At 40.9% G+C, this 23,466-nt stretch overlaps 3 protein-coding genes across 3 annotated transcripts; 1 reads left to right on the plus strand and 2 right to left on the minus strand.

Annotated features, from left to right (window-relative positions):
- The first annotated feature begins 21 nt into the window (after positions 1–21).
- Positions 22–5,949, plus strand: LOC306693942 (5'-AMP-activated protein kinase subunit gamma-1-like). Its single transcript, XM_079156629.1, has 13 exons — positions 22–163; positions 1,055–1,106; positions 1,189–1,289; positions 1,383–1,464; positions 1,555–1,613; positions 1,806–1,851; positions 1,947–2,001; positions 2,352–2,478; positions 2,687–2,852; positions 2,958–2,995; positions 3,628–3,774; positions 3,985–4,084; positions 4,230–5,949. The coding sequence occupies exons 1-13, from the start codon at positions 155–157 to the stop codon at positions 4,238–4,240; spliced, it is 993 nt and encodes a 330-aa protein (XP_079012755.1). The 5' UTR covers positions 22–154; the 3' UTR covers positions 4,241–5,949.
- A 272-nt stretch (positions 5,950–6,221) lies between these two features.
- On the minus strand, positions 6,222–14,748 carry LOC306714988 (activin receptor type-1B-like). Its single transcript, XM_079185200.1, has 9 exons — positions 14,633–14,748; positions 12,343–12,588; positions 11,227–11,478; positions 10,881–11,111; positions 10,615–10,782; positions 9,923–10,079; positions 9,644–9,768; positions 9,386–9,516; positions 6,222–8,655 (listed from the first exon to the last, which is right to left on the minus strand). The coding sequence occupies exons 1-9, from the start codon at positions 14,697–14,699 to the stop codon at positions 8,530–8,532; spliced, it is 1,503 nt and encodes a 500-aa protein (XP_079041326.1). The 5' UTR covers positions 14,700–14,748; the 3' UTR covers positions 6,222–8,529.
- Positions 14,749–16,862: 2,114 nt separating this feature from the next.
- ankrd33ab (ankyrin repeat domain 33Ab) lies at positions 16,863–20,717 on the minus strand (the record flags this gene model as incomplete). The annotated part of the gene is made up of 4 exons (XM_079186333.1): positions 16,863–17,689; positions 19,113–19,253; positions 19,513–19,642; positions 20,457–20,717. 4 exons carry the CDS (start codon positions 20,715–20,717, stop codon positions 16,863–16,865), a joined length of 1,359 nt encoding a protein of 452 aa, XP_079042459.1.
- Positions 20,718–23,466: the final 2,749 nt, after the last annotated feature.

Below are 23,466 nucleotides of genomic sequence, written 5' to 3' on the forward strand. Positions count from 1 at the left end.
CTGCCGCTAAAACCAAAGACGAAGAAGAACGAGTGATCAGCCATTCAAGTTGCTCATTGCGAGGAGTAGCGGAAGACCTGTGTGTGTTTGGCAAGATCTTACCTGCCAACTGTCAACGGACCCGGCTACAGAAAGACAACACAGCGAATGAAACATGGAGTGTGTAAGTTATCTAGCTGACTTAAGCGTCTACAGATAATTAGCTTTCTAACAAACCCTCTCCATCTGAGTTAACGTTAAGTTAACTAACATAACTTCCCGAAGCATGCTAAGGATAGCAGCTAACTAGCTAAGCTAATTATTGGCAAAGTAGTTCTGAGGCTAGCTCACTTCTTTGTAACGGCTGTCAACCGTCAAGAAGCCACATATTCCAACCCGTCTAACTGTTGTCTCAGACCCGGTTTCGGTGTCCAATAATTAGTCCAGACGGTGTGTCACATAACATCAAAACCTCACCAGGGTGACGTTAGGTCAACAGACAGTCGGTAGACAGTGACGCTAGCTAGCGTGTTGCTGATGCTTTGCCAAAGTTAATATGTTATTTGATTAAAGTGACGTTGTCCAATGTGCACATAACTTAAACAGCGTCGACGCCCTGTGTTGGTTTTTCCCAACCAGGAGTCATTACATTGTATTAATATTAATAAATGTTTAATAGCTAGAGCTTTACAACTAAAGACATGTTTTACAAAGCTTTTATTCCTTGTTGTTTAACTTGTTGACTGCAGTATATGTGTGCACTTAATGCGTACTATGTGTGTCAGATATCCTGGTAATGCAGTTGATCAGTTGCTAGTAAAGACCATTATCCTAACCGTGAGCATTATAACTAAATTGCACATTAACGAAACAATGTCAAAGGTTTTTCCTAACTGCTGATCACACACATTTTAAACTATTTACCAATCAGTGCCTCTGCCCATAACCCTGCTGGAATCAATACATTTGCTACGCTATGGATTATTTAGACATGTTATGCAGGCTTTTGAATAACAGTCTTTGACTTGTTGCCCAGACAATCTAAATTATAATGAACTTTTTATTACATTTCAAGATTCCAGTGATTATTGATGATCTTGAGGGCAAAAAGGACCCAGTCGTAGAGGGTAAGAACTTATATAAATCTCAGAAATAGTGCTATTTCAAAATGACAATCAATTCATGAAATACTCTCTGTCATTGCTTCAGACCCAGAGCACAATGTGTACACCAGGTTCATGAAGTCCCACGGGTGTTATGACCTCGTACCTACCAGCTCCAAACTGGTTGTGTTTGATACCTCACTTCAGGTAAAACAAAAGCTTTGAAACAAAAAAACTAAAACGAGATCTATCTCTCATTAGCTACTTTAGACTGAACCTTTGGTGTGATTCATTTCACAGGTCAAGAAGGCGTTCTTTGCTCTCGTCTCTAACGGGGTAAGAGCAGCGCCTCTGTGGGACAGCAAGAAGCAGTGCTTTGTTGGTGAGAGCCGTTTTCATTTGGCACACTTTGACTCTGTGTAAGACGAAATAAATGGAGGACTGACTTGATTCTCCTCATGCATCTCCGCAGGTATGCTGACCATCACAGACTTTATTAATATTCTACATCGCTACTACAAATCTCCATTGGTAAGATGCTGGACACCCAATGGTTGAATTGTTCGATGAACTGTAACATTTAAATCTCAAAGTTGAACTACAGGACTTTTTGGATTGTCATAGTTAGGATTTTAACATCATATGTTCCTATTTGTATCAAGAGCTTGTTTTCTTTCTTAGTTCTTCAAAAATGTGTTGACACCTTTTCTCTTTATCTTTCAGGTACAGATATACGAATTGGAAGAGCACAAAATTGAAACATGGAGAGGTGAAAAAGTTGTATTAATATATAACGTACTTCTTGTCATTGACTCATGTAATCTTGAAGGTCTTGACTTTCTTGTCTGTCTTTGTTTATAATAGAGTTGTACCTTCAAGACTCCTTTAAGCCCTTGGTTAGCATATCTCCCAATGCCAGGTGAGTAGTTTTTTTAGATGAATACTTGGTTTGACTGTAGTACTTCTAGACATCTGCATTTTGTTGCTGGTGTCAAACTTCAGATCCAAACCTTTTGTTGTCTAAATAAAGAGATTTAAAGTTTTGTTTCTACCATAATATTTATTGTTCAAATGCTTCACTTAACTTACACTTCAAGTTATTACATTTGTTGCCATGATACCAACAAGTTTACAAGCTAATATTACTAAGTAACTATATCTTAGTTATTTAACCGTTCACTTTTTATATTCAGCTATCTTACCTCACGACACGCTGTGTCCAAAATAACGAGATTAGCTTGGTCCTCTCGGACATTCTGTGTGTCACAGTTTGTATGATGCAGTATCGTCTCTGCTGAAGAATAAGATCCACAGACTGCCTGTGATCGACCCGCTGACGGGGAACACGCTCTATATTCTCACACACAAGAGGATTCTCAAGTTCCTGAAGCTTTTTGTAAGTCCCAGCGCTACTCCTACATTGAATACTTAGAATTGTTTTCAGTGTTTGAGGCTGATAGTAACACGGCAGACGTCTAGTAGAGACAACTAGCTACAGTTAAGCAAAATGGGAAAGTATGAAACTATTTTTTTTTACAAAGACATCCATCCCCCTACAGTTTTAACAAAGTGTTGTTTGCACAATCTCTTGTTATTGTTCTCAGATATCCGAGATGCCAAAACCCTCGTTCTTGAGACAAACCATAGAGGACCTGAACATCGGAACTTTCCAGAACATAGCAGTGGTCCGCACAGACACACCGCTGTACACGGCGCTGGGTATTTTTGTTGAGCAGCGAGTGTCGGCGCTCCCCGTTGTTGATGACAAAGGTACGTGGGCGGGTTGAAATGACACCCTTGTTGATTTTGCAATAATGATCAGAGACCTCCTTGAATTTCGTTTGTTTGTGTACTGATGTGCTGCCTCTCTTGCAGGTCGAGTGGTGGATATATACTCAAAATTTGATGTAATAGTAAGTTGTTATCTGTCTTTCACTCTTTTTTTTGGCGTTATTAGCACATAGTGGAAGATGCCCAGAGCCCAGGATGATTTATGATTTATTTAACCAACAGTCCAAAACCCCCAAATATACAGATCACGATCAGATGTGACAAAGAAAAGCATCACATTTTAGAAGTTTCAGACAGCAAATATATTTAGCTTGAAAATGATTAATCTCTTATCAAAATACTTAATAGTTGATTTTCTGTTTTATCAATAGTCAAGAAATCGTTGCAGCTCTAATATTGAGATTACAGTAACATGACAACATTTATAGCAAGAGACAATAGACCTTTTTAAACGTTTTCTAGCAAAGTAATCGTGGGTAGTGTCAATGAGCAAAACACGTTTTCTGGCAAATTTACCGTATTTTTGCTTCAATGTGATTATCTCAACTTGTTAGGTTTTAATTTACTCACTGGATCAGCCCGAAACAGATATTCTATGATTGTTTTATCTACATCTCTTCTATTTAGCCTAATACATCCACTGGGTCACCATACATATCAATATTGGGGTAAAGGATTTATTCACATCACTCAGCCTGTTATGCCATTTAAGATAAAGAAACGTTTTTTTACCGTAAGGCCTGTGTTCATACAGAACCTGGCAGCAGAGAAGACGTATAACAACCTGGATCTGACGGTGACCAAAGCGCTGCAGCACCGCTCGCAGTACTTTGAAGGAGTGCTGACCTGCCACAGGCACGAGACTCTGGAGGCCATCATCAACAGACTGGTGGATGCCGAGGTGAGAGCTGGACGTCGTTATGCGTCTCTTGTGGTTTTTCCCCCTGTTGTTTTTGTCTATCGCTGTCCAGTTTCAAATGAACTCGAGCCTTTTGATAAACAATGTTTTATCCTTATCAGTTACTCTATGCGTTCTTCTTGCCATAGAAACAACAACACTATTTTACGAAGGTAAAAGTAACGTAAATGGTCCTCCGGTGTTTCCCTCCAGGTGCACAGGCTGGTGGTGGTGGACGAGCAGGATGTGGTGAAGGGAATTGTCTCCCTTTCAGATATTCTCCAGGCGCTAGTGTTGACTGACGGAGAAGAGGGTAAGTACAATCGTGTAACTGTGGTAAGATTTTAATTGGCAACAATAGCTTATAAACACAGGAAGTATTGAAGCAGTGTAATCATTCAGACATTTTTCTAAATATGTTCATGTTAAACTTAGTGAATTGATTTTTCTGTCCATAGGCACAGCTTGAGGAAGTGACCCTGATGAGGAACGGCTACACAGTTTAAAGATGACGGCAGAGGAAAGGGAGAAGGAACAGGCATGTAAGAGGGTCGTTTTGACAGTACATTGAAGTATCCTCACCCAGCTCCTGTGATCAGACTTCCTATATGCACACATGAAGACTTCTCCCTCCCTGCAGACATGTGATGCTTTATTAACGCAGCAATATAAAATTGTAGTAGCACAGACGTACAGAAGCGCTTGCAAATTGAGTTCCAAGCTACAAGAGGCGGAGCCAACAGACCTCTGAAGAGTGGCAGCCTCTCAGGATGACCAGGCATCATTCCCACCTCTGTGCTGGTTGATTTATGTACAGTAGAGGACCATTGATCACAAGTGTTTCCCCCATTAGTGTAAATTGTAATCGGTAACAAGATACAGGAAAACTGATTTACCTGTGTTGCCTTTTGTTGGCAACATTTAATTTTGATAACGAGGCTGAAATCTAGATGCACACGAAGCCGATGTGCGAGTCATTTTAAACACAGTGTAACTTTGTCTGATGGTGTGAGTTGTTGTTCTGACATTTGCTTGAGACTCGTTCTTTGTACATATAAATAGTATGACGTGTTCCGGCTTCCAGCTAGTTTGATTATTTGAAAGCAGGGGGGGGATTGATTTCTTCATCATTTCTATTCTCAACTACCAATCTGCAAATAAGATATTGATGGTCATAAGGGTCCAGGGTTATTTATCTGTATGTGTCATACATAATGTACATACACTGTACATGCATACAAAAACCATCTACATGCTACTATAAATGAATGTATATTATAAAAATGATATAGCCAAATTCATTCTAACACTAGATGTTGAAGATCTCAAACAGTCTGCTCTGGTCAGTTTAGATTTCAAATAAAAATGGCCGATCATGGTCTCACTAAATGTTTTTAATAAGCCAGGACTTCTGCAGGTTTCAGCTTCAGGACCTATTGCTTCAAAAAATAAATAAAAGCTGAATATAATTTAAGCCAGTAAGAAAAACCAAACAAACAAGTTACTGCAGTCACCGTTTAATCTGACAAAAGTAGCGAACCTGGAAGAGCACTTCTTGTGAAAATGTAGTTTGTGAAGTGCAGAACAGCATCAATGGATCTGCTGTTAGCTGACCGTTCATTGTTCTGCATCCTGTCTAAATGCACAAGCTCTGGATATTTATGGTTTTATGTTTTGCCATTTCGTCTGTGTTGTCAAGTATAACAGATGTTTCATGTATTGCACATTTTACTTTTTTTCTGGCTGTTTTGTTAATCACGTTTTGGGTTTGTGCATTATTGGCTTTAAAGGAACTTATTCAACACTGCAAGATCTCATCAGTTTCTAGAAAAGTGGTCCATTTGAAAACAGATTAACAATTTTTGTGGCATTGCTTGTTTTCTGATTTCTACCTTTTTGGTGTTATGATGTCCGTTACAGTCACTGATGAACATCAAGTGCATTTATTCAACAGTTATCTGTTCATTGTGTTTGAGGGACTCAATCAAAATCACTCAATACCAGCATTTCCTTTCCATTTCCTTCAAGAGAAACGGCCCATGGACATGTTAAACTTCCCGTTTTGGTATATTTACAATGGAAGGTGTACAGCTGTATGTAAGTGAACAGATTTTGTAGTTCTCTGCATTGAGATTGTGAATGAAAGGATGAGCAATAAAGTTTCTGAGTTTGTTTTAAACGGCATTATTGTCGAGTGCTTACATCTAATATATGAAATACAACCTTTGTATAGCGATGCAACTGGTTATTATTGACGAGAAAGGGATTTACACTGTTTATTAAACCAACATTAACAGGTGTTTTGGCCACTTGGGGTGAAATAACAAACTTAACAACACTGGCATGTTATCACCTGAAACCTCCGTGTGTGGTGAACTTTATTAAATACAAGGTTGGGGTTGGCCACGATGAAAGAAAGTAAAATAAATAGACACCACATAGGAAAACAATTGCATTTATTACTCAGTATTAGAAGTTACATGATTGACATCCTGAAGTTTTTTTTTTTTTTTACATGGATGCAGTTGTCTCTTTGCCATAACTAGACAGAGACTTGTAGAATAATAAATCATGTCTCTGACTCACACCCTCCTATTCTTCCATGGGGGTATTACAACCTTAAATACTCTATGCAGTTTAAACATTGTAAGGCAGATACAATTTAACAAACATACCTCTTTAGTGTATGAATATGATCGACCGCCTATCAAACAGTAGAGCTCTCCAGTCTTTCAAGCAAGCTTTGAACAATACAATGTAGTCAGCCAGTGATTTTAAAGTAAAGTATTGGTCAAACATTTGCGAGACAGCATTGAGACATTTCAGTAGTATTTAGTTTCAACATTTCTTCTCTCAAAAGTCACGATTCTCTTTCCAGTTTCCAGTCGGATGGAGAGTACTGCAACTGGTTGGCATGATTTGAATAAACAGTCTCATCTTTCAGTGGTGTGATCTTAACTAAACACTGGAGGCCGCGACCAGAGATGATTCTGAGAACAATTTGGTTTTAATGCTGTGAGGTCAGTAGTAGTGCACACGGGACTCACAGCACACGCACATAAATAACACGGGAAAGACTACACACAGACAGTACCTGTTGAATTTGCATACAGGCAATGACAAAAGTGCACCACTTTCCTGAAAACATGAAAATGTAGACAGTGATTAGCTCGACGGAAACAATCCACATACATGTTGCACATTGAGGAGGTATTGTATGGTGAACAGACACGTGAGGGGAAACATTGATTAAAAATCAAAGACTGCTCTGCCGTAATACGCGGGCTAAAGGAGGAAGTCAACATCAGCACGATGTCGAGGTCAAAAAGTAGGTCGGTACACAGTTCTGTTCACAACCAACCAAAGAGCTGATATAAAAGATTCAACCATCTATAACATGACGCAAGTATCAACATAAAATCAAAAGTATCACCTTAAAAAGCTCGTATATGTGCAGTAGTTATACTTGCCTGAGGGGAAAAGAACATTGGACATTCTTTGACAATATAAAAAAATGAACATAAAAACAAACTATTATTCCGATTCCTGGAGTTAGTGTATTTAAAAAGGGATTAAAAATGAACAAGAATTGTCCCGTATTACAGCACAGTGTAAATACGATTGGCTGCTGCGAAGGGCAAAATGTTCACGTGAATGTCGCGCATATCAGCTTATCTGAGGGCGAGCGGCAACGTTCATTCTCACGGCGGGTTACGGTCTGCGGGTTGATCGAGCGACAGCGGCTGCGTTCAGATTGGAATCCTATCATCTAAATATTCTGCACATTCTGTTCATGCGTTTTGTAAGAAGATCAAAGACAAAACATACAGCATCCACTCCTTGGCAGCTGTTGCTCTACGTGTAACCCTCCATCCCAGTGAAATGCATTTTGCTTAATATATCCTATATGTGTATTCAGACAAAAACAAAAGGGCTGATTGGAAAGCATAAGGAAAACCTGAGGTTTACAACAGCTTATGGGAAGGGCTCCAAGCAAGTGGTCCAAAAGGCTAAACCATGTTTGGCAAGTTGCCCTAAAGCGCCGGTGACTTTGAAGTCCTTGAACACCTTGTTGTAAAGTAAATGGGCTGCAGTTACACACACTCAGCTGCTTTGTACAATGCTTACATAGTAATCATCAGACGACGAAACAACACAGCTGTAGCAGTGTAATGACTTTGTAATGTGCCTGAATGCTGTAGGTGGCAAATAGAAACCTGCACAATAGCCTCACAAACACCCATATATTAATAACAAGATCTAGTTATTAAATAATAAAATATAAGTTAAAAATACTCCTCCCAGCTTGTCCCCCTTTCAAAAAGACAAAAACAGCAAATGCTATTTGTTAACTATCAAGCAACTGTGATCAAAGAGACCGTGAGGAAATATCAGCAGCTGCTTTTTCAAAATGTTAAATGGTTAATTACATATCCTGCTATCGATTGCATACAAGTACACAGGGAATCCAAAGATCCTTTGTTAGTGCGGAGTGTAGAGAGGAACCAGAAGGGCAGCAGTAGCTGAGGACAAGACAGGAAAGGTGTTCTTGGTAGTTTGGCTGGGTAAGCGAGGTAGGGTTCGTCAGAAATCAAGTGGCTTCAAAACTGGCAGGAGTGTCAATGGAGTAATATTTTACAAAGTGCGAATCTCCATCACATTCTCTTACTTTGTGCGTTCTTTGCAGAGGGCCTGGGCCGCCTTCTTCTCACCGTCATACGGTCTGGAGTCTGGAGTCCCGCTCGGCGCTGACTCAGCTCAGACTTTAATGTCCTCTTCGACGCTGAGCTGGGAGAGGGTCTTCTTGATGCGCAGGGCCGTCAAGCGGGCGGCCCCGTTAGCATACCAGCACTCCCTCATGATTTTGCCCATAACCCGCAAGGCCTGGAACGGCAGAGTGGAAAAGCACACAAGGATTAAGGGTGTAAATGATTATGATGGTACAAAACGTAGCTCAAGAAGTTAAGTAGTGTTCGAGGCTTGGATAACTGCATCGTCGCTTTTGTTTTTGTAGTTTTTGCCGTCATTTCCTGCAGTAACTCACTTAAGTCACTGCTGGTGAATCAGATTGGGCAGGAAACATAAACCAGCTAACAGGCCGTAAACATCGCACAACCAATACTGGACTTTTTTTTTTTTTTTTTACATATGCAAGTAACTGAAACATAAAGATTTTATATTTGGAATCCTTCAATCATTTGTTGAAAGAATTGTGAACGAGTCAATGCTCTCTGATGGAGAAACTGTTTCTAGATCACATCAAACATACCTTGAGCATGTACAGTATGTGCTCCACTTTCTTAGCGTCTGACATACTGAATCTAGTAATACCAGCAGATATATCTTGCTCTGGTTGTAAATAAGCAAACAGCTTAGCCTGATTGGAATGGAAAACAGCCTGTAGACAGAGTGACAAATATTTTTTCGAGTACTCATTTTTACCATATTAAAACAATTTTACCCTGGGGAGCCTGATAACCTCTTGGACTACTTTTTTTTAGTGATTTCACAGCGTTCCTAGATCTCAGCAACTAACCTGATGGTGTAATAAACCTCCGCTGTAATCGCAGCTCTTAAACGGTAACATTTGTGCTTTAAAAGATCATTTTTATACCTCATAGCTCTGCCACCAATTAGGGATGTTGGGTCGTAACTTTTGGTCACACACCAGCTTTCTCATCTCCTCTATGGAAGGATCAGAAGGTACCAGGTCATAGTAGGGCAGCTGGTACTCTTCATGGACACCTGATAACACGGGACAATGTCGGGGTCAGAACAGTGCTGGGATCTCAGCTGTTAACATCAATAACAAAAAAAAAATAAATAAAACAACACAGGTTGAGTATCCAGAGTAGAAACAAAAGAGTCTGACCTCCACTATTACAGCGGCGAGTAATCTCCCAGTAGACCAGCCCCAAAGCATAGATGTCAGCACATTTGAATGAGTCAAAGTGTCTCATATTGATCGTCTCGTCCAGAACCTCCGGAGCCATGTACCTGAGAGATGTGAAAACAATCCCCGTTTGTAATCATGCGCAGGGATAAAAGGATTGTCTGGGAAAGGTGTCGAGGATATCTGTGAGAGAGGACGGTGAGCAGCTGCAGGTGTGTGTGTGTGTGTGTGTGTGTGTGTGTGTGTGTTGACACGGACCTCTTGGTGCCCACCCTCTGATTGGGCGCAATGTCGATGGTGTCTGTGGCGGAGTCGTGTCGGACGGCCAAGCCCAGGTCAGCGATGGCGCAGGTGCAGTTCTTCTTCATGAGGATGTTCTTGGACTTCAGGTCTCTGTGGGCAATGCCCGGCTTTCCTACCAAAGTATAAATGTACATGTCAGACGCAATTTTCCTTTTTTTGGGGGGGGCAACAGTTTGGTTGATAAAATAGAAAACAATCATATTATTGTGCAACAAAATGTCTTCAACTGCACTTTAATTTTCCAGGATAGTTAAACAGAGGATTCAGTAATGACCTGCTTTAAAAGAGAACCAGTATACTATAGATATAAAGATCGGATGGCTTACTATTTCCCTCGGCCATTCCAAAGTAAAAAACGACATTATTGACTTTAAGAATTTCTCCTTGTCCTCTATTTTTCAACAGGGGTCCATTTACTTACCTTCTCACATTGCATAAGCTGCCATTTTCCAATAAGTACATTTGTTTTCTATTCATAAATTAACAGCAAATCATCTACAGTGTTATAATCTTATTTTGTGTAATCAATCAAGTTCTACAGAGGTACTGTGACACATCATCAATTAAAAGGCCAGTCTGTTAACATGAGAGGAAACATAAGGATCGCGGTTCAGAGGGGGACGAGCGGTGAAACGTGTTGCTGTCACCTTGTGTTCCTAGAATCTCCATGTGCAGATGTGCCAGACCGCTGGCAGCCGACAGAGCCAGTTTGATCATTCCTTCAATAGTGACGGAGTAGCGATTCAGGTAGTCAAACAGAGAGCCGTGCTCGTGGTAGTCCGACACCAACCACAGCTGGGTCCACGTGCCATTGTCTGGGCAGCAGACAGAAATAAAGAGAGTTTAAATGTTTATGTGAGAATGATTCATTATTTCACGAACACACAAATATGCCGACCCCCCTGTTTTGCACCTTTGTTGTCAGCGGCTATGAAGCCCAGAATGTTTTCATGGCGGAGCATGATGGTCTGATAGATTTCAGCCTCACGGAACCAGGAGCGCTCCTCTCTGGATGAGAAGATCTTCACGGCCACGTCGCCGCCCCTCCATCGTCCTCGCCACACCTCCCCGAAACGCCCTTTGCCAATGATCTCCTGAAGGACGATTGTTCTGGCGACGGTCCGCTGGACAAACAAAGGCAGACCTGCTCACAAAAGGATGAGAACAGTCATCAGCGCTTTTCTGAAAAAACCCCCCCCAGTGTAATCTGCAACGTGAGCGCTGGCCCGCAGCTACTTTTAACACGTCGGTGCACTGACCGGAGCCTGAGCCAGACGTGGAGAGATCGTATATGAGGTCCTGCAGCGTCCTGTCTTTGGTCATGTAGACGTGGTCACCGGAGGGGTCCTCCATCTCCAACCTTTGCCGGTGGCTGTAGGCCCTCTGGTGGTACTGATACAGGAATGTACCCATCAGCAGCAGCAGACAAAACAGGAACAGCGGCCCTGCAATCACAGCCACTAGTTCCACCAGCCCCCATGTCCCACCTGGGCCGTATCCTTCCCTGAGACCTGAAAGATAACAGTGGAAAAATTAAAATGAAACATCTGGCACACAGACAGACGCTGCTCCCTGATATGAACTGCTTAGAGGGCTTAGCGGGATGACAGTGTAAAGCTTTTGACTAAGCAGACAATTAGAAAACAAGAGTCAACGTTTGACTCTTGAAACTTCTATTGATTATTCCCAATTATTTAAGACAGAAATGCTCAAATCTCTACACTGAAAGGCTTTTACTGTAAAAATAATGAGTGCAAGAAGTGTTGAAATTCCATTAGCAGCATCATAATAGTGCAAAAGCCTGCTTGTTCCGGCTTATTATATCTTTGTGATGCTCGAGTTCCTCCTCAACTCCACCATTGAGTCAGAAAAATGAATGACTTTCAGGGTCCTTAACGGTCTCACATAACCTTCTGGTTCTACAATCAATCCAAGAAGATCTAACACGCATACTATCGAAAGGACAACTTTGTAGTCTTTCACACCCATCTTTCATACATTGTGGGGCAGTTCTGAAGAGAATCCCCTTGTTTATAGTCTTTTAAAGTGCTTTATATAATTTAAAATCATATGAACCGTCACAATAGTTTCAAATAGTACAGTAGTTTCTCTTCTCTCCACAGGAACTGTACAAAAGCCCGTAGGACACTTCTCAGGAACCCTGAGTCACAAAACTGTGTCGGAAAGAGATACGTGTTCACGCCTGAGGTTAGATGTGTGGTACTCCAGGTAAACACACACTTGTTTGTATTATGTATTTGCTCCAAGTCGAATGACTGACCTACATTTGTGTTCTGAACCTTGATGGTCAGACACTCGGTGACAGGAGCACTAAATGTAAATGTACATGCTGTGTGACACCTGCCAGTGCTCACCTGATGGTACTTTGAGGTCAAGGCTGTTGCAGTAGTCCGTGTAGCAGCAGTGGATGTTGAGAAAGCCCTCCGCACTGAGGCAGTAGAACGGTTGTCCGGGGGGCTCCAGTTTGTCCCGTGTGATGCAGACACGGACGTGCTGCTCTTGGCCATCGATGAAGGAGGTGGAGGCCATGCAGGCTCCATCGGTCTCACACTGGAGGCCGGTCTTCTCACACTGGGCAGTGGTGCAGTTGCACCGCAGAGCTGCAAACCGAATAGTTTGCGTGGTTAAAAATACTGGACTTTACAAAACAGTCAAATGTAAGAACTTAGAGTACACGTGAGGTGCAGTGGAGGACAATAACAGCATACAGTGACAGTATAAATAACATTATAATCTATGGATTTATAGACATCGTGCAACATACCCTCACATGACGCCCAAAAAGGACAATAACTAGCAATACTTTGTCACTGTTGAACTCCTATTCTGATTCCTTTAGCGTGTGACACCTCACTTTTCGATTGCTAAGGATGATGGTTATATCATCCGTTTTGATTTGTGGCAGGTTAGAAAACAAAAATCTCTCTCAAGAGTCTCTTAAATATTTCAAGCACTAAAGGAACGTTTTCTGATGAGTGCTGTGTTGCAAAGATGAAGTGGAGGTAAGGACAGAGAGCTGGAGGATGGTGCTGGTGAGGTCAGGAAGTGGAGGAAGTGTTGGGGTGTGTCGAGCTGGCAGGAGCTTTGATAGGATGGGCGGAGAGTTTGTGTGAGGGCATGTAGGAGTAGAGATTAAATGAGAGACTGAGACTTCCTCCGTGAAATTGAATATTATCCTTAAGACACAGGCATGATGTGACATTCCAGTAATTCTGGAAAAGCCTCTGGTGGATTCCCAGTAGAAAATGAGCTAACTAAAGAACCTGTGTTGTTAAAAGACCCACATACACGCAGCTGAATTTCAGTCTTATCTAAGTGGAACAAGGGAAATGTTGTTGTGTTCTTCTGTGGTGCTGAATCATTCAACACCTACTAGGCAGATGCTGGCGGTTAAAAGCGAGAAACGAAACAACCAGAGAGGAAATAAGGACGATGAATGTTGACTAAATATGAAACGAGACTGACATTTCAGACTTTCCGTGGCTATAAATGTCACACACCTGTAATCCACATTTGGCTGATTGTTTTCAAAACACCTCAGAGAAGAAATACTGGCAAGATACTGACGACTGCAGTTCAATTGTGATACAAAGTAAATAGTTAAACAGTGTATGTTTTACCTCGAAGAAAACAAGTTTATACTGTAGCAACTACTCGTTAAATAGTTTCTGTTTCTCTTGATCGACTTAACACTTTAGGGGATGGACAGAAAGTCAACCGGCAACTATTTTAATAATCAAGCAAAAACACCAAAGCTACCTGGTGTCAGCTTCTAAAATGTGCTTTTATCTTTGGGCTTTAAGACTGTTGGTTGAACAAAGCCTATTTTAATGCCTATTTTTCTCATTTCTTTGACAATTTATGGAATAATAATCAATTTATTGAGAAGATAATCACCAGTTTAAATGCTAATGAAAACAATTGTCAGTTGCAGCGCGAGCTTCTTCATGACTTTTGCATCAATGTCGTTAACTATTTTCTTTACCATCTTTTTTTTTATCTAAGAACCACTGAATCTTCAGGAATGAAGGATTATAAATAAGCTGTTGCCCACTACCAAATAATGTAGTAATCTACCAACGTGTAACAATACACGACATCAAACATCGGTGTATTATTTATCTGTAAAAGGGTTTTTTTATCTCCATATCTGTGCCTGGAGGCTGAAGGTATGAGATCATTAATGTCTGTAGTTTAATCTGTAATAATATTAAAATCTTGACATCCACATGGCATTAATATCTAAACAGCAACATGTCACACGTCTTGAGATAACGTCACAGTGAAGCAGACTTAAATTAAAATAAAATATTCGGTAAAGGATGTACACAGCGCTGACAACAACAATCACAGTGTCGTAAATTAAATAATCAATGCTAATAAGCTAGAATAACTCTTACAGCCAAACACGTCGGTGCACTAGCTCGACGGCGACTACGAGACGGTGAGATGTCGTGTTTGGTTACATTGCAGTTACATGACAGCTATTTAGATTAACACCCAGGTGTAAACAAACGGACCTTGGCCTGGTTTCATGTCTCTGTGTCAATGAAATGTGTCGACTAGCTAACCGAGCTAACGCTAGCTAGCAGCTAGCTATAATGCCACATTGGTTCGCCTCGGTGACGGCGATGAGTCGCTCACCCTCGCAGGTTCTGTACAGGACGACCTGGACCACCACGACGGCGAACGGAATCCGAAGGTTAGCCATGATCAATACATTCCCGGTTCATCGCATTAAGACATCAGCTAACGTGAGATGAGGCGTGATGATGACAGCTAACCAGGCTGTCAGTGAACGGGTGACATACACGCTCCCACCAGCAGGTGGCAGCACTGACACAGACTGCAGCACTGACACGGGCTGGAGACCAGAGAGTGAGTAATTCAGTTATTCTTTGTCTTTCTTTCTTTCTTTTTGTCTTTCTTTCTTTCTTTTTGTCTTTCTTTCTTTCTGTCTGTCTTTTCTTTCTTTTTTTCTGTCTCTCTTTCGGTCTTTTATTCTTTCTTTCTTTTCTTTCTTTCAACATCATGACTGTAATCCTGGATGTGGCTGTCAGGGAGCTCGGAGAGACAGAATAATTTCAGGTCACTTACAAATGGCCTATTTGTCAACACCAGGTCCTACAGCTACATTTCTTTGTCATTCGGGTCTCACAGCTGTAAGATCTTCCCAAAATGTCTCAGAGGAATGGAGGAAAGACTGAGTCTGCAAATATGTTTTTGTCACATTTCTTCACATACATGTTCACATGACAGGCCATTGGTCTTTGGCCTTAACCGCCTTCAGCATTTGGACATTACAGCTGCATTGATTTGTAATGGCCTCTCAGAAGAACAGGCTGAAAATACAACACTGACATCGAGGCATTGTCACCAGACAGCAACCTCCAGTTCTGAAAAGTGAAGCCAACGTGGAAGTGCCTTAAACTTGCATTCTTTCTAATGGCCATCGGAGGGCGACTCCTCTTATTCCAGAAAGAAGTCAGTTTGTAAAGAAGTCTATGAGAAATTGACCCTACTTCTCACTTGGTATATTATCTCAGTAAACATGAGTTGGCGGTTATGTGCGATGTTCATTTAATACATTTTGGTTGTTGTCTGGTTTGACAGTTGTCCGTGTTTTCGTTGTGGAACTTAAACCCTTTCACAGTGTGCTTTGAGTTCATGAAAGTGAATTTGCCTAAAAATGTCTTTAACGTTTGGTTGTTCTTAGCTTGTGTCACTCAAACTCAAGATGGCGACGGCCAAAATACCGAACTCAAGACTTCAAAACGTCAGTCCACAAACCAATGAGTGATATCACGGTGACTTTGACCACTCCTTATATACAGGCTGTGATTGTCACCGAATAAATTTAATGACCAAATTGTTCGCAAACAGTTTCCTATTTTCGAATGAAGCAGATGGAACAACACAACCCTCGGAGAAGGATATCCGTCTCTTTACCTGTTAAATGTATGCCTGCTTTTGTGCTGCGGCTGGAAACAAGGTTGATGAGAGGAAAACCAAGACAATGAACTAAAATAGACTTAGTTTGGTGGCTGCTCATTGTGCGTTCATCCCTACGAGCGACACCTTCCACATTACACATTGTCATTTGATCCATTGTTAAAAGGAAAATATTGATTAATACAGCTTTAAACACCAATGAATGAAAAAACTTTCACTGTCCTATTTTTATTTTTAATTTCTCACAGAGTTAATAAAATCAGGAGATGTCATAGGAATAGATAGTTGGCAATATCAGAAAATGATAAACCGTATAACTGAAATAGAGGATTAAACAGATCCTCCATTGTGATGCATGTTTGCTCCATACTGTACAATATTTACAAGTGATTTTGGCTAACTATTTACAAAAATACACAACACATGAAACAACAGACCCATAACATTACAAATGAGCTATGATGTGGCAATGTTTTTATATGTTTCCATCTTAATGGATGCAGGTATACATACAGCATGTGCCTGCCTGCCTGTGTTTTGTGTGAATGATAATGAGGTAGACATACTTTCTTTAGCACCTGTGGAACTGAATCCATAAATATGGGTTTCATACAACAGTTAAAACGGTCATTTTTGTCTTTTAGATTTTATATATTTTTTATATATTCATTGAATTCGTTTTTTTTCTACGCTAACTCGAAATACATGTAATATTTGCCTCAACCTTTTGACATTAGAGGCTTAAAGCTACAAACCCTCTGCAGTGCTCCTTTGAGGTCATTCAGTGTTAGGAAGAAAAAATATCTCCCGTCTTACCTATTTCCCTTTTAGGTTAAGGTTCTATATTTTCTGCACATTTTTAAAAAGCATATCGTTTTCAAAAGGGATGGTTCATGCAGCAGAACAGCCCTTTTTTAAACTCTTAATTTTTCACTTTCTTGCTGTCTTTTTCTTTCTCTTTCTCTTTCTCAGCTTTCTTCTTCTCCTTCTTCTTCTCATCCTTGATCTCCTTGTACCTCCATTTGGGTGGTTCCAAGAAGCCCTTCTTCTTCTTCTTGTTCTTGTTCTTCTTTTCTTTCTTTGGCGTTGCGTCTGAAGGCCTGATGACATCAATCTTGGGGATGCAGCCAGAGGGGAACACGCTGTTCCTTCTCGCCATACCGCGGGAAATGAATGTGGTTGTAACTTTGGTTGAAGCCAATGAGAGGATGCTGCCTCGCCGCTCCGTATCGATGCAGCAGTTTACAAGGTTGGGCTCAAAAGATTGGATTGTGGGAATGTTGTGTGACACTGAGCCGTTGCTGTGGCACACTGAGCTCCCTTCCAAGTCCTTAGCTAGGTGTTTCTGCATCAGCTCTGGCACAGCCATGCGCCTCTTCCCCACCTCAGGAGGGCTTGTAGGGCAGAGCGGACGGCATCCAGTTGAAATGAGGGGACTGTGGACACTGGTTATAATGCGCACCATGTGGTCCAAGGCCCCGTTGTCCTGGGGGTCACGAGGAAATCTGAATCCGAATGTGGTTTTGATCCGCTGAGTGATTTTCTCCCTGGAACTTTTATCAGATGTGGCCTTTGCTACCCTCTCCTGGAGCTCAGGCCAGTCAGGGACATAACTTTCACAGCACTGCTCAGCTTTTGGCCGCAAATTAAGACGGCGGAGACGATACAGGGTCTCATAGCGACCTGTTTTCGCTGCCCATTCCTGAGCGCATTTTCCTCTGGTGGAGTCTACTGCGTGTATGTGAGCCCCTGGAAAGAAAGACGGTAGAGCAAGGGAATGAGGAAGGCAATGGTTAATTTAGATTTTTAAATGAATAATTGATTCTTCTTTTCTTTTTGGTTTCATTCAGATCTGCAGAGAGCCGATAAGCCTTTTTCATGGCTGACATTTTAGCTTGTCAAAGCACAAAAAGCACAGGTATCATTAATCACATTAACGATGGTCTATTCCAGTTTACAGTTACTGTCCCAGTATACCAGTGAGCCAACTAGCACGACCCCAGAGCCCTGAATCTGAAACATTCAATTGCAACCGTTATTATTGATGATTTACACCTGTGTGTTTTCAGTTATAATATTACAAAATCTCTGCCACAAAAAAAGGACAATTACTGCCCTAAACAAAACAATATACAGCATGGTTCTCACTGTATCTGCCTTTTTCACAGCACACATTTTGACTTTGTCATAGTGGAAAGAGAGTAGTCTTAACTTTACCACAAACAATGGCCCAGTTCTATTCAAGTGTCCCAGTAAGCCATGATAATGTGAGAGTAAGCCGGTATGAACAACACCAGCGAAAAGCAGCTATTTGGAATGCAGCCCGTGCTCTTCCCACTGTAACATGTCGGAATATCTTCTGTGGGTAGCTTAGGTTTGGTGAGATGCAGCAGTTAGGGCATTACAATAAACTAAATTCATAATGTTACCAAAAATATATGCTATATCAACTTCAATTTACTGTCTGATGCAATTTCGTCCGACCCTTAACTGCAATGCAGAGCTGCAACGACTATTCAATTCATTCATTAGTTAATTGAAGCAAAATTAATCAGCAAATATTTTGATAATTGTTTCAGTCATTTTTCTGGTTTCAGCTTATCAAATGCTGTTTTTAAAGGATCATATATGACAGTATATTTAACATATTTAGGTTTTGCATTGTTAGTAGACAAAACAGGCAAATTGAAGCATTTTTTCGGTACCTTGTAACATTTCATAGATTAAAAGATTAACCAATTAACCAAGCAAATTAACCAAGTAGGTTCATCAGTGAAGAAAATAATCATTATCTGTGGCCCTACTGCAATGTTAAACAATAGCTCATGACTTGCAGAGATTTTAGGGAACGTGTGCAGTACAAATAGCTCTATGTGTGGCTGATCTACAACCAGCCTGCCAGACTATATAAGAGGTTACTTGAGGGTGTATTAAGATGTGATAATGTCCTCTGAATGATCCCTTAAACCGGTCTGGCGTCACTGGCGCGTTCACTTGCAAACAAAATTAGCTGACCTCAAATATGGACAGATAAACCGCGGGCTCAGCTACTCTCACCACCTGTGCTGTAACTGTTAACCTAGAGCTGTACGAGTGCTGGTTAATGAGCTAGTGTCAGGGTTTCAAAAAAAAATACCCGATGATATCATAGTGCAGCATCAGAAACACATACCAGCCATAAGAAGGGCAGCCATGACGTCATTGCGGCCGGTCATCGCAGCTTTGATGAGTGCTGTGAAACCGCGACAATCCTTTATTTCAGTGTCTATACCAGGATAGTAGTTTAGGAGATACATGACGGTGTTGACATGACCTGCATGTAAAAAACACAGAATTCAGAGATCAAATCAGCTGTGCGTCAGAAAACATGTAGCCTGGCTGGGACTGTATGCGTTCAGATGAAATTAAAGTACTTCAGTTTGACAGTTTTCAGTCTATATAAGACACATCCTGCTGTATATGATATTGCTCCTGTCTTATTAAACCATATCTGTGTTGTACTTTACTGGTTTATCCTCTGAACTTGACCGTTGTTTTGTTTTGCTAATGCTTGTTGTGTAGGTACCGCTTACCTGCTTGGGATGCAATCATCAGAGCAGTGTTGCCTTCATTGTCCTGGTGGTTTATGTCCATGAAGGGACAGCTGTGAAGCCCATATACAATGTCCACGAAACCTTTGCAGCAAGCCACCATCAAGCCATTCTGTAGGACAACGGTAAGGATCAACGACTTCAGGATAAGGCTGGGCGATATGGACAAAATCGTGACATAGCTCATTTCATTTCTGAATATATATCTCAATATATATCATATTTTCTGTTAGTTCAATAAATAGTCTATATGAAATAACCACTTAAAGTCTATTGTTGTATACATCCGGTGATGTCCTCAGCAGTAGTGGCTTTAAACGTACAGGTCTGATACTTCTACTGTGCAGCCCTGAGATGCTTAAACTTCCACAATAGGAATTTAATACTTGACAAATGAAAGATATCTTTTTTATTTAATTAAGCATTTAAATGCAAAATGAACATAACAGTTTCAAGTAAGATTATGAAAGTAAATTGAAATAAATGTTATAGAATATAAGATAAATATTGCTGTCGTCTGGCAGCTTCGCATTTGTTCTTATCATGTATCCCTTGTCTTTCTTTCTGTTATTTTGTGTAGTGCTGCTGGGTGTTTTATGCCTTGCGAGTGTGCTTATTTAAAAAAAGTAAAAAATAGAATAATCCCCCAAAAAAGAAAAGGATTTCCAGCTATACACTGACTTAGTTTTTGTGCATATAATTACAGAGTTATCAGATCAAGACAATCGTTTGATTTAATTGAGCAGTTTCATCAGATTTTCTGAGAGATTTGACTTATTATGTGCTTGTTTTTATCCCTTTAGACAACATAATTGTGTCGTCCATTGAAAGATGATAACCTATCGCATGAATTAATCGCCCCGCTCCACTGTGTGAGTGTTGACATTATGAGCTACAGTTTACACCATCATGATTGAGACTCTCACCATGCCATTGATGTCCAGCTCTGTGACCTCCTCTTTTGTGACCCCTCTCCCCAGAACTCTCTGCAGAGAGACGGGTTCATTACGGGCGCATGCTCGATACAGTGTTGATGCCGCAGGCCCGTCTGTTTCCTCTGAAGTGTAGTCTGGAAGCACCGAGTCATCAGAGAGGATGCTGTCTGAGTCGGACTCGCTCCCCGACAGACTCGCGTCATCCTCATCAGGGCCTGAGCCCAGGTGAACGTCCTTTGCTGCAGTGGCCATCGTCTAGCAGCAGAACAGGTGAGACGTTGTTGTATCCTTTGGCTACATCTACAAGAAAATCAAAAAAAGAAACCATGTGGAAGTTGTCTGTAGCAACAAAGGTGCAATCAGGTGCGCTCGAGAGATGGAAACTTAACACCAAGTTGAAATCATCTCCTCATTGCAGGCACAGCGTTGAAAATCCGAAACTCGCTGTAGTCTATTTGAAAAGCTTCAGATCTGCCACCCTAAAAGAAGTTTGCTTATTTGTCAGATTGACGAAGGGAAAACATGAGTCTGTCAGTCCAGTCAGGGATTATGAGTGTGTTATCTGTGTGTCATGAAGTGGGTGTGGTTGTATGAGCTCAGTGTGCCTTTTGCTGTTGAGTAACTGGATCAGCATCGTAAAGCCCCGCTGAACACACAGTACGGCTAAATGAAGAACAACCCACCTCAGAATAACCTCAGTCACATGTGGCCATGGTCAACTCATGCTTTGACTCTATTGCTGCTTTCTGAAGCAAACATAACTATCGATACCAATGACAACTGAAATGTAGCTTGTACCTACACACATGCAAATGTGTACACGTGTACTCAAGTTTTCCTGGATAATGAAATCAAAGCAAAAGAACTGTGATTTGGGAATATTCAAAATGTCGAAAGAGGAGCGCTGACAGTGGTTTTACAGATATTTTCATGAAACACACACACACACACACACATCACCCGTGTTGTACAAGAAAGCACTTCTCTCAATGAAAACTGTTTAGGAATCTCAGACATGCCAAATGTTTTATGTCACGGATCAATGTGAAACCACACCTCATGAAACCAAAGCAAAGAAGTGAAGATTCAGAGGAAGAACTGCACGATCTACCACCCCTCATCAGTACAGACAAATCCCTTTGATCAAACTAACTGAACATAAAGAATAAACACTCACCATAAATCAACCAGCTGTGAATGTAGATGTATCCACGTGTCGGTCAGTGTATGTCACTCCTTTGTGACTTGTTGTTGGACGCCTTCTGACTTCCTCCAACACTCCTACTGTGTTTTCAGAGCAGCCGAGAGGTCACAGTTTCCTCCTGGGCCTGTAAATAGAGGTACTTTACTATTTGCATCCCACATATTGTTGTGCTGACATAAAACTGAGAGGAGGAGTCTCTGCAGAGTCTTCACAAAGACATTGGATTTTCAGCTTCTGTGCTTAGCTCATCCCAATTACTACAGCTTTATGGAGAGGATTACTTTCTGGCCTTTTTCATCTTTCAACACAACACCAGTGTTGTCCATATTTCCGGCTACTTTTACCTGTTTTTAATTCTTAAACTAAAGAGAGTTTCTGAAAGTTCAACACCATTTTTCTTCTCTTTTTGTCTTTATTTAGATATTTTTGGGGAAATAATAGTCATAAACGGGCACACATACATATGACCCACAATGAAACGGCACAAATCACGATGATAAACTTAAAAAACAAATGAAAACAGAAATATGGAGGAAAAATAGCAATCACACTCCAACATCAACCACACTTTATCTTCTGTCAAATATAAATGAATATGGATTCATGCAAACAACCTCTTATTAAAACACAGAACAGTATTTTTTATTCCGTCCACAAATAAGTAATTAATCAAACTGTAAATGTACAAATTGTTAACTGTAAACTGCTTAGGAAGAGGAATCTAATTCATTGTTCAGACTGATTAGCAGATTAAATCGCCTCAGAGGTGACTGACCTGCTCTGAACAGGTGGGACAGATCCACAACTCAATAGTTTAAACACCAAGCGGTTTCACAGAACTGCAGTGGCAGCCGAGGCTGAGTGATGATGTTTCTCAGGATGAGGCTCTCACGCACAAATCACAGCCTCTAATATCAGTTTTATAAAATTTGGTCAGAGTGAAACTGATGAACACCCAGTTATACATGTGTCCTAAATATTAGGAATGTACAAACTCCCTGAACATGATTTAAATGTGAAGTGCATCTGAACTCTGAAGAGAGATTGAGATCTATTTTTGGTTCCACTGCAGGACTTGCAGTGCAGTCGTAGAAACTGAAATTAATGAAACAGGACTGATGAAAATCAAACAAGGAAATCATAGAGTTTAATCTGGTCTACTCAATGACAATGGTATGCACTGTTTGAGCTATTTTGAGTTAGTTAAAACTCCTGCTTTAGGGATGGTCACAGTCTGAAATCAGCCTGTGGGACGTGGCCGGACCTGTCTGGACAGATTGAGCCTCCTCTTATGCAGAAGGGCCTGAGGACAGGTCCCACTGCAATTGAACAGCTGTCCTCATCTGCTCAATTTGTCTACTTTTGTCCTTCTGTTGGACGTCAGGCAGGACGACAGAGATCTTTTTCAACTTGTTTCTGTTTTTTAATTAGGTAAACATCAAATAATTGGGCATGGATGCTTAATCGAGGGGAGGAGACTGAATTTAAAAACATTTAGGTGAAGAGAAAGGACGTCACATTAGGACAAACGGAAGAGAAAGGGATGCAAAATGAAGACTTTGGCAAAAGTGCAAGGGCGGACTGAACAACTTCTGGGTTACAGGGCTGATAAAGTAAGTGTCTTTGGTTTAACAGGCCAATGTTGTGCAAGTGAGGTAATGTAAATAACAAAGTTTAAAAACCTGCGTATATCAACTTGTGCTACTCTTAATTGTTATATACACTTACATAAATGCTGAAATTGTGTGAAATGTAATGGAGTTAGAGCCATCATTAATAACACAAAACAAGACGACC

This window comes from Pholis gunnellus, assembly GCF_910591455.1.
Source record: "Pholis gunnellus genome assembly, chromosome: 3".
In the NCBI taxonomy this organism is placed as follows: Eukaryota; Metazoa; Chordata; class Actinopteri; order Perciformes; family Pholidae; genus Pholis; species Pholis gunnellus.